At 37.3% G+C, this 17,174-nt stretch overlaps 1 protein-coding gene across 1 annotated transcript in view; it reads right to left on the reverse strand.

Annotated features, from left to right (window-relative positions):
* The window catches only part of MIB1 (MIB E3 ubiquitin protein ligase 1), a 141,850-nt gene that overhangs the window by 78,280 nt on the left and 46,396 nt on the right, over nucleotides 1-17,174 (reverse strand). Inside the window, exon 7 of the mRNA XM_017873525.1 lies at nucleotides 5,533-5,716. Coding sequence (XP_017729014.1) covers nucleotides 5,533-5,716 — 184 coding nt within the window. The remainder of the gene's footprint in view (nucleotides 1-5,532; nucleotides 5,717-17,174) is intronic.

The raw sequence follows: 17,174 nt of genomic DNA on the forward strand, positions 1-17,174 counted from the left end.
TCCCAAAGTGCTGGGATTACAGGCGTGAGCCACCGCACCCAGCCAAAAAATATCTTTTAATAATAATAAAACTACTTCTACAAGAATATGAGACAAATCATGATGAAGTCTATCCTATCCATATGAGTTTATAAAAATTTATTTTGATATTCAATCCTTCCTTTTTAAACCCATAAGGTACATTTTGAGAACTTGCAACTCCAGTAGTCTAAAATCTATCATCAATAAAGCCTAAAAAAGAAAATCAGATTTCTAAAAACAAAAAACTAATTTGGACAAGAAGGGCTCAAGCTACATCTATGTTTAAACCCTTTCTGGAATCATCTGATTTCTGCCAGTTCCTTCCCTTCCTCATATTCCTAAACCTGTGCATTTTCCCAAAATTTTATTCCATAGGTTTTTACTCTTCTTCATTGAAAAGTCAACCCACTTTGACAACTATCACCTTTTTTTTTTTGAAAACACAAAATTACCCCTCACCCCCATATACACATAGTAATTCTAATTTTTTAACTGCCTATTAGACATTTTCACTTGGAATTTTCCATTATCATCTCAAACTCTATGAGGCTACATTCTTTTGTTTTTTTCTCCTCAACTTTTTATTATGGAAAACTTCCAAGAGATACAAAAGTGGACAATAGCATACTGAATCCTCATGTACCCATCAACCATTTGTAACAATTACCAGCTCATGGCTAATCTTGTTTCCTGTATTCCCTACCCATGCTGCCCTCCAGAATTATTTCAGTGTGTACCTCCAAACAGTAAGAACTCTTTTTTTAATAACATATTTTACAATGCTATTTATTATTAACTCAAAGTTACAACAGTTATATATCACAAAATTTCAGAGTTCAAACTTCCAATTACCTCATAAATTACCAGTTTTTTTAGTTTGTTTAAATCAAGACCCACATAAAGTCCATATGTACATTTTTTTCTTTGCAAATTATTTGTTGAAAAACAGTTCTTTGTCTTACAAAGTTTCTTACCATTTGAATTTTACTAATTGGTGTAGTTTAGTAACTCGTTGGCTCTCTGTACATAGTCAGCAAGAACCCCTTCAAGTTGGCTGCTAATGGCCCTAAGAAACCAGTGACAGCTTCCTTGTTACCCGGTATGAGGCTCATTTTGTTCACCTCTTGTCAAAGAGCTAGAATTAGCCAGTTCTCCAAAAATCCTTGGCTGCTTACTAAGAGAAAGGCTGCTTGCAAACCATAACCTGGGCACTAAGTTTAGTTATTACTAAAATGGTCACTGTGGAGGCATTTTCATGAATACAGCTAGGAAATAGGAGTTTTGTTTGGGGCATTTTTTGTTTGTTTGTTTTAATTTTACTTTAAGTTCTGGGATATATGTGTAGAATGTGCAGGTTTGTTACATAGCTATACATGTGCCATGGTGGTTTGCTGCACCTATCAACCCATCATCTAGGTTTTAGGCCTCGCATTGCATTATATTAGGTATTTGTCCTAATGCTCTCCCTCCCCTTGCCCCTCACCCCGACAGGCCCCAGTATGTGTTGTTCCCCTCCCTGTGTCCATGTGTTCTCATTGTTCAACTCCCACTTATGAGTCAGAACATGCGGTGTTTGGTTTTCTTTTCTGCATTTGTTTGCTAAGGATGATGGCTTCCAGCTTCTTCCATGTTCCTGCAAAGGACATGATCTCATTCTTTTTTTTATGGCTGGCAGAAAAATTTTGCAATCTACCCATCTGACAAAGGTCTAATATCCAGAATCTACAAGGAACTTAAACAAATTTACAAGAAAAATACAAACGACTCCATCAAAAAGTGGGCAAAGGATATGAACATACACTTCTCAAAAGAAGACATTTGTTTTGTTTTTAAAGAAGCATAAATCATGAATTCAAACACTCTTTTCATTCAAATTCAAGACTACAGGGTCTTTACTTTACCTCCTCTATATTATATCTGTATCTCCTTTTACAACTCTGATAATTCTGATTCTCAAAGTCAAAGGAGTAACAGAATTATCACACAAGTACTCATCTGTTTTTTGGTACATCTAACAATCTCGGAATAACAATATCAACGCTNATGAGGCTCATTTTGTTCACCTCTTGTCAAAGAGCTAGAATTAGCCAGTTCTCCAAAAATCCTTGGCTGCTTACTAAGAGAAAGGCTGCTTGCAAACCATAACCTGGGCACTAAGTTTAGTTATTACTAAAATGGTCACTGTGGAGGCATTTTCATGAATACAGCTAGGAAATAGGAGTTTTTGTTTGGGGCATTTTTTGTTTGTTTGTTTTAATTTTACTTTAAGTTCTGGGATATATGTGTAGAATGTGCAGGTTTGTTACATAGCTATACATGTGCCATGGTGGTTTGCTGCACCTATCAACCCATCATCTAGGTTTTAGGCCTCGCATTGCATTATATTAGGTATTTGTCCTAATGCTCTCCCTCCCCTTGCCCCTCACCCCCGACAGGCCCCAGTATGTGTTGTTCCCCTCCCTGTGTCCATGTGTTCTCATTGTTCAACTCCCACTTATGAGTCAGAACATGCGGTGTTTGGTTTTCTTTTCTGCATTTGTTTGCTAAGGATGATGGCTTCCAGCTTCTTCCATGTTCCTGCAAAGGACATGATCTCATTCTTTTTTTTATGGCTGGCAGAAAATTTTGCAATCTACCCATCTGACAAAGGTCTAATATCCAGAATCTACAAGGAACTTAAACAAATTTACAAGAAAAAAACAAACGACTCCATCAAAAGTGGGCAAAGGATATGAACATACACTTCTCAAAAGAAGACATTTGTTTTGTTTTAAAGAAGCATAAATCATGAATTCAAACACTCTTTTCATTCAAATTCAAGACTACAGGGTCTTTACTTTACCTCCTCTATATTATATCTGTATCTCCTTTTACAACTCTGATAATTCTGATTCTCAAAGTCAAAGGAGTAACAGAATTATCACACAAGTACTCATCTGTTTTTTGGTACATCTAACAATCTCGGAATAACAATATCAACGCTACTACATGCAATAAGATTTCTGAAAAGTGTTAAACATTTCATTTCTATGCAGTTCTTTAGGGTCTATTCTTCCTATGAAGATATAAAGAAAAATTAACCGTGTTTAAAAAATTACTTGGAATTTTCTCTCTACATGGTTATGCTAACAGAAACACATTTAGTTTCATTTGCTTCATTTTATTTTCCACTTTTAGGAATTTTCTTTTTAAATTTAATTTTGTTTTACAATTGTACTAAATATGTATGCGACTTCAAATCAAATCTATAAAACAAGACATATTCAAAGAGGTCTCCCTTCCTTCTTTGCCTCTTATATCCTATTCCCTTTTTATATAGGTGACACTTAGTTTTAACTTCATAGTTTATCATTGCACTATCTGCTTTAATACAGTTTGCATTGTCCTAATAGTTATTTTATATATATATAATATATATATATATCGACTTGGTTCCCTAGTATGTGCAATACTGAAATTAGTCATTCATGTGTCCTTACCCTACCCTTTCTCTTTTCTAATATTTTGATCTAAAATAATATTTAGTCCCAGTTAATACAACTAAAAGGCAAACAGCATATTAAATTTTTCACGTGCTCAATTTCCACCCCGTTTTTTACAACTATACTTTATATTGTTAGAACACATAATCATTATATATTCTACCCTTTCCTTTACAACATTCATTTAATCTTAGTTCAACAAATCAATACATATTCCATGATCACTAGTCCTTCACTTGATGTCTCTCCAGTTGTTTTGGTTGTCTGAAACTCATTCTCTAGCAAATTACTTAGAAAGGATTCATGGGAACAAGAATTCTCACATATTCATAGCACAGTTATACTTGAAAGTCAGTTTGGTTACATATAAAATCTTCAGCTTATATTCTTTCCTTGAGTATCTTAAATGCTATCTCACTGTTTTCTGGCATAAAACACTGAGACGAGATTTTTTTCTTAACAGCAAAATAATTTTCTTTCCTTTAGGACCAATAACCTGCCTGGTCTTTTTTCCTGGATACTTTCTCTCTTCTTGAAGATTCAGTTATTTTACCAGAATATAGCCCAGTGTTTGTTGTTCTGGGTCAGTTTTCCCAGGTATGCAATGTGCCTCTTCAACGTTTAGTTTCAAATTGTTTTCTTAATTCCAGGAAAATTTTTCTAAAATTACAAATTTTCATATTTGTTTCATTTATTTGGGTTTTGTTTCTCCTTTCTACAAGTATACCTTATATATATGTGTGTGTGTGTGTGTGTGTGTGTGTGTGTGTGTGTGTGTGTATGCTATTTCATGTTTGTTGCTTTCTCTGAAATACCTTTTGCCTTTTTTATTTTTAAAATTTTCCTGCTTTTTCACCTTCTATTTCTCTTAGGCATTATCTGTTGCATTTATTTGCTCTGCTCTGTGTTCCTTCCATCTTAGTCTTCACTTACGACTTTTTTACTTCTTTTTAATTATTTCCTAAGTTACATCACCTCATTTCTGATTTCCTTCTCTTACATTTTTTTCATTTTCTTAATTTCTTTTAGCTCATTTTTTATTTTTTGCATTTTTTTTAAGAGTCAGTCTCACATTAGCCCAGGCTAAAGTGCAGTGGCTATTCACAGGCATGATCCCACTACTGATCAGGGACTAGGCAGGATGGGAGGGGATGAGATGGGGCAGGAGTTGGGGCTGGATAGGAAGAGAAGGAGGTGCTGGCCAGGAGAAGAGACTGAACAATTACAGTAGAGTGGGGGTGACAGGATACTAAAAGGGATGTGAGATGAAGTACATGGGACAGGATGGAGGCACTGAATGGGACTGGAATGGAGGGACAGACAGGACAGGAGCTGAGAGGCTGGATGAGACAGGAGATGGGAGTAGGCAAGGTGGAGAACTATAGAGGAGGACACAGCAAGGTGGAGGAGGAAGGGAAACAGAACAAGGCAGTATAAGGGATGGCAGGGTGACACAGTAATACCAAAGGTGGGAACAGAAGGACACAAGCAAGGGATACAGACAGGGAAAGGGAAGGATGGTTGAAGAGAGGGCAGAAAAAGCCAATTTGTTTCTTGCTGCTGAACATTTGATGAAAAAATGACTAAATAAAAAATTAAACTGTAGCTCTTTGGAAACAAATTCACTCTACGAAAGCACACACATTTTGAGCTGCTCTTTTATGCTCAAGTTTTAGAGGCAGGCTCCCAAATCAGGAAAGCTGCACTGGTCCAGCACTGCTAGAGAACAGATGTATATCATTCTGGGGTTAAGTATCAGGAAAACCACTGCTGACTTGCACCACATAACATTCTCCAATAACTACTCTATCAAAAAATATTAAATATTAACTGTAACCTTTTCTGGACCTTCCCAGGCTAATTTAACTGGGATAAATTAGAAAACTAAAAGCACGAGTATGTCTAGGTGCACATGGAGAATACAACTCTAGGAAGTTTTATGCCAATTTAATTTCTACATTAATTTACTTTTAAAAACGACATAAGTATATTGTAATTTCTAGCCCAGAATTACTCTATACATACTTACCGGAAGCATCGCTTCAGCCCATTCTCCATGTCCTCTTTGTAGAAGTTTAATTCGTTCCAGGTCGTAACAAACTTGTACAAGATCACCCACTTGAAACTGCGAGGTGCCTCCTTCTGCACCTTGAGCAGCTTCTCCACTTCGGACAATGTTCGCTTTAGTGAGAACAGCAGGATTGAAAGTCCACCTATAAGAGCAAAGCTAAACCTCAAAACGGATAGGTTTGCTTAATTTTAATACAAAATTCGTAAACACTGAAGATCAAAAGAGTAAGACAATCCTTTGCAATTATATCCTGAATGACCTGTTTCCTTTATTTTTATATATATACATATACATATATTTTGTTTTGTTTTGTTTTTTGAGACAGAGTCTTGCCCTGTCACCCAGGCTGGAGTGCAGGGGCGCAATCTCGGCTCATTGCAACCTCCGCCTCCCAGGTTCAAGTGATTCTCCTGCCTCAGCCTCCCAAGTAGCTGGGATTACAGGCGCGTGCCACCGCGCCCAGCTAATTTTTGTATTTTTGGTAGAGACTGGATTTCACCATGTTAGCCCAGCTGGTCTCGAACTCCTGAGCTCAAGTGATCTGCCTGCGTCAGCCTCCCAAAGTGCTGGGATTACGGGCATGAACCACCGCCCCAGCACCTCCTTTTTATAATTTTAATATACAAATTTGGGAAAAGAGTCATCCATAATCTTACCACCTTAATACAAGTGTAAATATTTTGGTATACTTTTGTCTATTCTCCCCTGCATGTTTTTTAAAATTGTTATAAAAGTAATACATAATTACTGTTAAAAATTCAAAATTTCAGAAACACGTAAAGTAAAAGTTCCATTTCACACAAACACCCTGGATCACCATTCCCATCCCACTAGAAACCACTATTAATATTCTACTCTGTGTCCTTATAGACATTCTATCAATATGCTGAATGACATTCATAACATAGTTGTTTTCCATAAATGGGAATGTTATATACATACATATGTATACATAGACATAGAGACACATACATACATATATTTTGTGACTTGTTTTCAGAGAATACATCTGGGAAGGTTTATTTTTTAGTGTCACAGATACAGACCTATCTTAAATAGGTCTAAGAATACAGACCTAAATTGAATACACCTTAATTCAATTTAACTGCTACAGAGTATTCTATCACTTGGATACACACTAATGTACTTAACTACTGTCCTATTGACTATCATTTAAAGTGCTTCCAAACTGTTTCCTATATGTACAGTACTGTAAAGACCATCCCTGTGTATACATCTTTGTGCGCATGAGGTATTTCAGTAGAGATTCTTAAAAGAACTGTCTGATCAAAGTATACATTTCTTTACAATTCCAGTAGAACCAAACTGCTCTACAAAGAGTGTATCATTTCCCCACACCACTGCCAACTTAATGGATAAACATAGTATCTAGTTTTAATTTTCCATGCATGGATATTTACCATAATTGTAATCATTGTATCAAACTAATTTGGATGCTGATGTCTTCATACAGGCATTTTCCATGCTGCTATCATCCTCAAAATAATCATTTTAATGACTACTTAATATTCCATCAAATAGATATACCACAACTGATAACAGAACACCTCCCCTAATTCCACACTGCATTCCAAGAGTAAAGGTTCCCTTGTCAAATAAGTTTCTACAATATTGGCATATTATATCCTCTTCTTAGTCCAAATGGTTATCAGCATATAAAAGACTGAGTGGTCACACCATATAAAAACCTGTTTACTAACTTTCTGTAACCACATAAGTAAACTGTTGTTTGCTTTATTTTTTCTTTTTTTGATACAGAGTCTCACTCTGTTACCCAGGTTCAAGCAATTCTCCTGCCTCAGTCTCCCGAGTAGCTGGGATTACAGGCACGCACCACAACACCCAGCTAATTTTTGTATTTTTAGTAGAGGCGGGGTTTTGCTATGTTGGTCAGCCTGTTCTTGAACTCCTGACCTCGGGTGATCCACCCACCTCGGTCTCCCAAAGTGCTGGGATTACAGGCGTGAGCCACGGCACCCGGCCAAGTAAACTGTTCTTTCTAAAGCAACCACAAAGAGAAAAAAGTGCTTCTGACCAGTTAAAAATAAAAATCATATACACGAAGTTTTCTCTTAGCCATATCAACAACAGTGCCTTTTATCTCACTCTCGATTACCCAAAATTTGCTAGACTTACTATCCTGCCCAAACAGAGCAGCCATCAAACAAGTGCTCCCTCTGCTGAGTGCTTTTCCCAGTGAAATCCAGTCTTTTAAGCTTACTCCAAGTGTTAATTATCCCTCTGCAGTTTTCTCTAATTTGCCCAGTAATGACCACTCTTCTCTTGCACTCTCAAAAAATTCTGAATACTTACCAATCATATTATTTTTAACATGTTATCACAGTTATTTCCCATTCTATCTATCCAAGCTAAAAAGGAAACCCCTTCAAAGCAGAAGATGATATCTCGTCTTTGTGATCCTAGTACTAATTACACGGCCTAATACAGAATAAGTACTTAGTAAGTTCTGTTGGATAAAGAACAAAAAGATCTTCTAGAACTCAAGTATCATATTACTGTTAGTACTCTACTGCCCAAGAAAAATTTCGAACAAGAAAGAATTCTGCAAATACTCCTCCTAATTAGTGCTAACCTAACATTCCCAAAGAGAATATTTAACACAAAATGTGTCAGTACATGCTAATCAGAACTTAAGTCATATCCTTAAGATTTTTTCCTTTTTATTTATTGACTGATATGCAATACTTGTACCTTTTTTTTACTTCTTTTATTAATGATAGCTTTATTAAGATGTATTTCATGCACCATAAAATTTACCCACTTAAAGTATGTAATTCAGTAGTTTTTAGTATATTCATGGAGTCGTATAACCATAACCACTATCTAATTTCATTTTTATTATGTCATAAAGATACCCCATAACTGTTAGCAGTTACTCCATATTCACCCCTTTCCCCAGGCCCTAAATAACCAGTAATATACTTTCTTGTTTCTATGGATTTGCTTATTCTGGATATTTTATATGAATAAAATCACACAACGTGATCTTTTGTGACTGGCTTCTTTCACTTAGCATAATTCAAGATTCATCTATGTTGCAGTATGTGTCAGTACTTGATTCCTTTGTGGTATGTATGAATATATCACATTTTGTTTATCCATTTACCAGTTGATAGGCATTTGGGTTGTTTCTACTTTCCAGCGCTTAAGAATAATGCTTCCACAATATTCATATACAGTTTTTTCTACAGACATACATTATTAAATTATTTTGGGTACACACCTAAGAGCGGAACTGCTGGGTCTATGATAACTCTACGTTTAACATTTTGAGAAACTACCAAACTGTTTTCTAAAGCAACCCAATTGTTTTACAGCATTACCAGCAATACGTGATGGGTCTAATTGCTTTACATCTTCAACAAAAGTTATTTTTTTTTTATTCAAGCCATCTTAGTGTGTGAAGTGGTATGCCATTGTGGTTTTGCTTTGTAGTTTCCTAATAGTAATATCAAGCATCTTTTCATGAATGTTATGAACAGAACCACATCCCCTTAGAATTCATATGCTGAATCCCTAACCCCCAATGTAACTATTTACAGATAAGACCTTTACAGAAGTAATTAAGATTAAATCGGGTATTATAGGTGGGTCTCAAATACAATAGGGCTGGTACGCTTATAAAAGGAAGAGACATCAAAGATTTCCCTCTCCAACTGCACACAGAAGAAAGGCCATAATGAGAGAAGGTGGCCATCTATAGACCAGGAAGAAAGGCCTCAACAGAAACCAGCACAGTTGGCACCTTGATCTTGAACTTCTAGCACCCAAAAGTGGGAGAAAATACTTTTTTTTCTTTTTTGACACAGGGTCTCACTCTGTCACCCATGGCGGACTGCAGTGGCGCGATCATGGCAAACTCCAGCCTTGACCTCCCTGGGCTCAAGCAATTTGCCCACCTCATCCTCCTAAGTAGCTGGGATGACAAGCACATGCCATCACAGCTGGCTAATTTTTTCTTTTTATGTATTTTTTGTAAAGACGGAGTTTCGTTATGTTACCCAAGCTAAGAAAATAAATTTCTATTGTTTAAAGCAATCTGGTCTGTGGTATTTTATTATGGCAACCCTAGCCAAATAATACAATGGCATTATTAATCATCTCTATAGCGTATTTTCTTTGGAAAACTGTCTATTCAAATCCTTTGCCCATTTTTCTATTAAGTTTTAACTGTTGAATTTTAAGAGTTCTTTATATATTCTACATAGAAGTCCATTATTAACCCATATAATTTGCAAACTTTCTGTCTCATTCCATGGGTTGCCCACTTTCTTGATAGTCTCCTTTAAAACACAAAAGTTTTTCATTTTGATGAAGTCCTATTTCTCCACTTTCTCTTTGGTTGCTTCTAATTTTGGGGTCATATCTAGTAAACCATTGTCTAATCCAAGGTCACAAAGATTTATGGCTATGATTTATTCTAAGAGTTTTCTAGTTTTACCTTTTACCTTCAGGTCTATGTTCAATTTTGATATAATATTGGTGTATGGTGTATAGTAGGGGTTCAACTTGTTTGTTGATATCCAATTATCCTAATACCATTTGTTGAAAAGACCATTTCATCTCTCACTGAAGCATCTTGAACTCTTGTCAAAAACCAACTAACCAGCCAAGTGCAATGGCACATGCTTGTAGTCCCAGCTACTCAGGAGGCTGAGGCAGGAGGATCTCTTGAGCCCAGGTGTTCCATGCTATAGTGCGCCATGATTGTGCCTATGAACACCCCACTGAACTCCAGCCTGAGCAATCTAGCAAAACTCCACCTCTTAAAAAAATAAATAAATAAATAAATAAAATAAATAGACCTAAATGCAAGGGGCTTATTTCTGGACTCTCAATTATATTTCATTAATCCATATGTCTAACATTACATCACTAATATACTATCTTTATAACTGTAGCTTTGTGGTTAAGTTTTGAAATCAGGATTTTTGAGATCTCCAACTGTTCTTCCTTTTCAAGACTATTTTGATAACTGTGGGTCCCTTGAATTTCCATATGAATTTTAGTATCAGTGTGTCAATTTCTGCAAAAGAAGTACCAGGATTTTGACAGGGATTACAATTAATCAGAAGATTAGTTTGGGAAATACTGCCATCTATTGCAGGTTGAATTATGCTCCCTTCCAAAATATGCTGAAGTCCTAATCCAGGTATCTATTAATGTTACCTTATTTGTAAATAAGGACTTTACATATGTAATCAAGTTAAAATGAGGTCATACTGGATTAGAGTAGGCCCTAAATTCAATGCTTAGTATCCTTATAAGAGAGTCATGCACAGATACCCACCAAGAAACACAGACTCACAGGGAAGAAGGTCATGTAAAGAGAGTAGCAGAGAATACAGAGTGATGCATCTACAAGCCAAGGAACAAGGATTGCTGGGAACCACCAGAAGCTGGGAGAAAGGCATACAACAGATTCTCCCTGAAAGTCTCCAGAACAAACCAATCTTGCCAACACCCATAATGTGGACTTCTAGCCTCTGAAACTGTGAAAGAATAAATCTCTGTTAAGCCACCCAGTTTATGGTAATTTGTTATAGCAGCCCTAGGAAACTAATATACCATCTAAACAATATTAAACCTGATCTAAGAACATGGAATATTTTGTCATTTATTTAGGTCTTCTTTAATTTCTTTCAACAATGTTCAGTAGTTTTCACTGTACAAGTCTCGCATCTCCTTGGTTAAATTTATTCTTAAGTATTTTATTCTTTTTGATGCCATTATAAATGAAATTGTTTTAATTTCATTTTCATATTGTTCACTGTTAGTGTACAGAAATACAACTGATGTTCCTGTACCAATCTTGGTTCCTGCAATCTTGCTGAACTCATTTATTAGCTACAATGGCTTTTGTGGATTCTTTGGGGTTTTCTATACACGATATCAGGTCATCTGTAAACAGAGTTAGTTTTACATCTTCTTTTTCTTTTACTTCTTCCTTTTATTTCTTTTTCCTACCTAGTTGCTATGACTAGAACCTCTGGTACAATGCTGAACAGAAGTAGTAAAGTGGACACTCTTGTCTTGTTTCTGATATTAGGGGGTAAGTATTCAGTCTTTCATCATTAAAGATGATGTTAGCTGTGGGTTTTTCATAGATGTCCTTTATCAAGCCAAAGAAGTTCCCTTCTGGTCCCAGTATTTTAGCGTTTTATCATGAAAGGGTGTTGGATTTTGTCAAGTACTTTTTATGCATATACTGATATGATCATGTATGTTCGTAAGATTTGAATACAATCAGACCTAATGCTATACCTAGGTAAGCAACTTAATGTTAACTTTCCTTATTCTGTATAACATCCCTTCCCCCAAAGAACCTCAGGGAGTTAGCTTCTTTATGTACATGTCAGTAAGACAATTATTCAATTTATTGATTTTTCTTTAAAATACTATAAACATACTAGAGTGAATTAGATATATTTTGGCCCAAATAAAATTAAAAAGCCATCCCTAGCCTCCAAGAAACTTGCAATCTAGAAATCAAATGAATTTTAATAGGTAAAAGTAAACCTAAATAGATGAAGAGTATAAGCATATATAATACTATGGAGAGTAAAAGGAGAGAGGAGGTTCCCAAATCATATAAACTCAGTATTTATAGGATGTAGAGGAATTAATCCAGGTAACGAGGGAGAAAAAGAGGAGTGGGCATTTTACCTAAAGGGAGTAGTATGTTAAAAGGTACAGAAGTGAGGAAATGCACACAATTTTATATTGCTGATAAGGATTAGTGTGTGTGTACATATCTGTGGCAACACCAAAATTGCAAAATAGAAACAATCTGGCTTCACCCTCCCCAATAGAAAACCAAAAATATATATATATATATATAGCACCAGGATTATCACCAGCAATATCCCAGAACTCAAGTCTGAAGCTGAAATGATCCCTGGGGCCAGAGACATGAAAAACTCCAAGCAGATAATAAAAGAAACAAATTTCTGAATCTGCAACATCCTTCCCCCTATCTACCAGGCACAAAGCACAGAAAATTCCCCAGGAATCACAGTTTCTACCCTGGAAAACTGAGATCAAGGCAGAGAGCCAGCTTCCCCATCATCTTGGGTTCCCTTGCAGGAAAATTATTCCTGCCTCAATCCACAGGAAGCCTTTTGAGTACCTCCAGGAAGAAAAATCCCTAAGGGTAGCTACAGTCAAGAGAAGATACAGGACTAGCAAACCTGGCCCTTGAAACTCTGCTCTTTATCTCAGCCAAAAGAGACATCAAATCAGAGTGGCTGTTCAGCAGCACTATACTGTAGGAGGCACACATTCCATGGGTCTTCTGGCCATAAATCCCTAACCTGACTTCCCACACAGCCAAGGTACCACTTTTGGGATCCTCCCCCACTCCTTTCCGCCCAATTCAGGATGAACAGAGTTCCAAACATTTGTGACACCCAAGGCAAACTTGGGCTTAAGGCACCAGTTAGTTCTGAAAAGGAGGCAGCAATCTAGAATTGAGGGGATTCAAGAGGCAATTGCAAAGAAACTGTAAGCAAGTATGCCCTAGAAAGACCAAAACAAGCAGACAGCAAAAACTAGAAAAAAAAATCCTTCAATACGAAGCCATAAAAGGCAGATAAGAAACAAAATAAACAGGAAGCCAATGGACAAAGCAAAGTGCCAATGACCAACCCTAGTAAGGCAGCAACGTGTAAGCTCTCAGTTAAAGAATTCAAAATAGCAGTTCTAAAGAAACTCAGTGAACTCTAAGATAACACAGAAAACCAACTCAGAAATTTATCAGAGAAATTTAACAGAGGTGGAAATACGTTTTCAAAATCAACAAAAATCCTAGAACTGAGAAATGTATTTGTTGAAATGAAAAATGCATCAGAGGCTCTCAACAGCAGAATTAATTAAGCAGTGGAAAAAAATAAAAACAGTGAGACTGGATATGGGCTATTTGAAAATACACAGAAGAGAAAAAAGAATGAAAAGGAATGGAGAAGGCCTACAGGATACAGAGACTAACCTCAAAAAAGCAAAATTGAGTCAATGGCATTCAAGAAAGAGTTGAGAAAAAACAAGGGGTAAGAAGTTTATTCAAATTATAACAGAAAACTTTCTAAATCTACAGAAAGATAAAAGCAAAAACTATAAAAAAAAAAAAAAAAAAAAAAAAAAAAAAAAAAAAAAAAAAAACCAATGTACAGCAAGGCCAGAAATCATCAAACAAATAAAAACCAAATAATAACCAAATAGACTACCCCAAGACATATATTAACCAAACTCTCAAAGGTCAAAGACAAAGAAAGGATCCAAAAATAAGCAACAGAAGAGAAGGAAATAACACATAAAAGAGCATCAGTTCATCTAGCAACAGACTTTTCAACAGAAACCATACAGGACAGGAGAAAGCAAGATGACATATTCAAAATGCTAAAAGAAAAAAAATGGTCATTAAGAATACTGTACCAACCAAAGCTTTCCTTCAAACAGGGAGGGGAGATAAAACCTTTCCCAGATGAAAAAAAGCTGAGGAAATTCATCACCATCATTTCTTACAAGAAATGGTAAAGAGAGTTCATCAATCTAANCCAGAAATCATCAAACAAATAAAACCAAATAATAACCAAATAGACTACCCCAAGACATATATTAACCAAACTCTCAAAGGTCAAAGACAAAGAAAGGATCCAAAATAAGCAACAGAAGAGAAGGAAATAACACATAAAAGAGCATCAGTTCATCTAGCAACAGACTTTTCAACAGAAACCATACAGGACAGGAGAAAGCAAGATGACATATTCAAAATGCTAAAAGAAAAAAAATGGTCATTAAGAATACTGTACCAACCAAAGCTTTCCTTCAAACAGGGAGGGGAGATAAAACCTTTCCCAGATGAAAAAAAGCTGAGGAAATTCATCACCATCATTTCTTACAAGAAATGGTAAAGAGAGTTCATCAATCTAAAAGAAAAGGATAGTAATAGCAAAAAGAAAACGTGAAGATATAAAATTCCCTGGTAAAAGTAATTACACAGATTCAGAATACTCTAATACTATAATTATGTGTAATCCCCTCATAACTCTAGTATAAGACTAAAAGACAAATCTATCAAAAAGAAAAACTATAGCAAGCAGTTAAGAGATAGGGAATATCAAAAGATGTAGAAAGAGACAACAAGAAGTCACAATGTGAGGAGTTAAAAAGTGTAGAGTCTTTTAGTTTTCCTCTGTTTGATTTTCTTTGTAATCAAAGTTAAGACGTCAACTGTTTAAAATAACTTGTTATATCTATAATATAGGGTCAAGCCCTATTGGGCCTATGGGTTTTTCTCTTCGTGTGCAGAGATGAGAGAGAAATCCTCATTGGGTGCCAGATATAGGGTGCAGCCCTACTGGGCCTGTGAGTTTTTTTCTTCCTGTGCAGAGACGAGAGATCGTAGAAATAAAGACACAAGACAGAGATAGAAGAAAAGACAGCTAGGCCCGGGGGACCACTACCACCAAGACACAGAGACCGGTAGTTGCCCCAAGTGCCTGGCCGTGCTGTTATTTACTGTATACAAGGCAAGGGGGCAGGGTAAGGAGTGCGAGTCATCTTCAATGACAGGTAAGGTCACACAAGTCACGTGTCCACCGGACAGGGGGCCCTTCCCTATTTGGTAGCTGAGGCGGAAATAACATAATGACAGCTTACGTCATTATTTCTTCTATGCACTTTTCAGAGAGATCAACGGCTTTAATACTTCCACTAATTCTGCTACTTCTATCTAGAAGGCAGAGCCAGGTGTACAGGGCGAAACATGAAAATGGACCAGGAGTGTGACCGCTGAAGCACAGCATCACAAGGAGACATTTAGGCCTCTGGATGGCTGTGGGCGGGCCTGACTGATGTCTGGCCTTCCACAAGAGGTGGCAGAGCAGTCTTCTCTAACTCCCCTGGGGAAAGGGAAACTCCCTTTCCCGGTCTGCTAAGTAATGGGTGCCTTCCCAGGCACTGGCACTACCGCTAGACCAAGGTCTGCTAAGTAATGGGTGCCTTCCCAGGCACCAGTGCTACCGCTAGACCAAGGAGCCCTCTAGTGGCCCTGTCTGGGCGTAACAGAGGGCTCACACTCTTGTCTTCTGGTCACTTCTCACCATGTCCCTTTAGCTCCTATCTCTGTATGGCCTGATTTTTCCTAGGTTATAACTGTAGAACAAAGATTATTATAATATTGGAATAAAGAGTAATGCTACAAACTAATGATTAATAATATTCATATATAATCAAATCTATAATCTATTTCTAGTATAACTATTATAACTATTCTTATTCTATATATTTTCTTTATTATACTGGAACAGCTTGTGCCCTTGGTCTCTTGCCTCGGCACCTGGGTGGCTTGCTGCCCACATATAAGATGCTTTTTGTAAGCTTCATGGTAACCAGGAAGAAAAAACATATAGTAGCTATACTAAAAATGAGCAACACAGGGCTGGGCGCGGTGGCTCACGCCTGTAATCCCAGCACTTTGGGAGGCCAAGGAGGGCGGATCACTAGGTTAGGAGATCGAGACCAGCCTGGTTAACATGGTGAAACCCTGACTCTACTAAAAATACAAAAATTAGCTGGGCATGGTGGCATGCGCCTGTAGTCCCAGCTACTTGAGGCTGAGGCAGGAGAATTACTTGAACCTGGGAGGGAGAGGTTGCAGTGAGCCAAGATCACACCACTGCACTCCAGCCTGGCAACACAGCAAGACTCCCTATCAAAAAAATAAAACAACACAGGGTGGGCGCAGTGACTCACACCTGTAATCCCAACATTGTGGGTGGCTGAGGCAGGAGGAATGCCTGAGACAAGGAGTTCAAGACCAGCCTGGACAACATCATAAGACCCCATCTCTATAAAAAAAAAAAATTTTTAATGACCATGGTGGTGTGCACCTGTAGTTTCAGCTACTTGGAAGGCTAAAGTGGGAGGGCTGCTTGAACCCAGGAGTTCAAGGCTTCAGTGAGCTATGATCATGTCACTGCACTCCAGCCTGAATGACAGAGTGAGACCCTGTCTCAAAAACAGAAAGTGATAAAATTTGTTTAAAAAACACATTAAAACATACTACCAAAGAAAATCACCTAACCACAAAGGAAGAGGGCAAGAAAAAAAAAAGGAAAAAAAGAGTTACAAAACAACCAAATAACAAATAACAAAAATAGCAGTAGTAAGTCTTTACCGATTAAAAACAACAATGAATGTAAATGAACTGATTCTCCAACTAAAAGACATAGAGTGAGGCCAGGCACAGTGGCTCATGCACGTAATCCCAGCACTTCGGGAAGCTGAGGCGGGCGGACGACCTGAGGTCAGGAGTTAGAGACCAGCCTGACCAATATGGTGAAACCCCATCTCTACTAAAAATACAAAAATTAGCCAGGCTTGGTGGAGGGCACCTGTAGTCCCAGCTACTCGGGAGGCTGAGACAGGAAAACTGCATGAACCCGGGAGGCGGAGGTTGCAGTGAGCCAATATCGTGCCACTGCACTCCAGCCTGGGCGACAGAGTAAGACTCCATCTCAAAAAAAAAAAAAAAAAAAAAAAGGGGGGGGGGAATGTTA

The sequence above is a fragment of the Rhinopithecus bieti genome, unplaced genomic scaffold (assembly GCF_001698545.2).
Source record: "Rhinopithecus bieti isolate Rb0 unplaced genomic scaffold, ASM169854v2 scaffold_6946, whole genome shotgun sequence".
NCBI classification, from domain to species: Eukaryota; Metazoa; Chordata; class Mammalia; order Primates; family Cercopithecidae; genus Rhinopithecus; species Rhinopithecus bieti.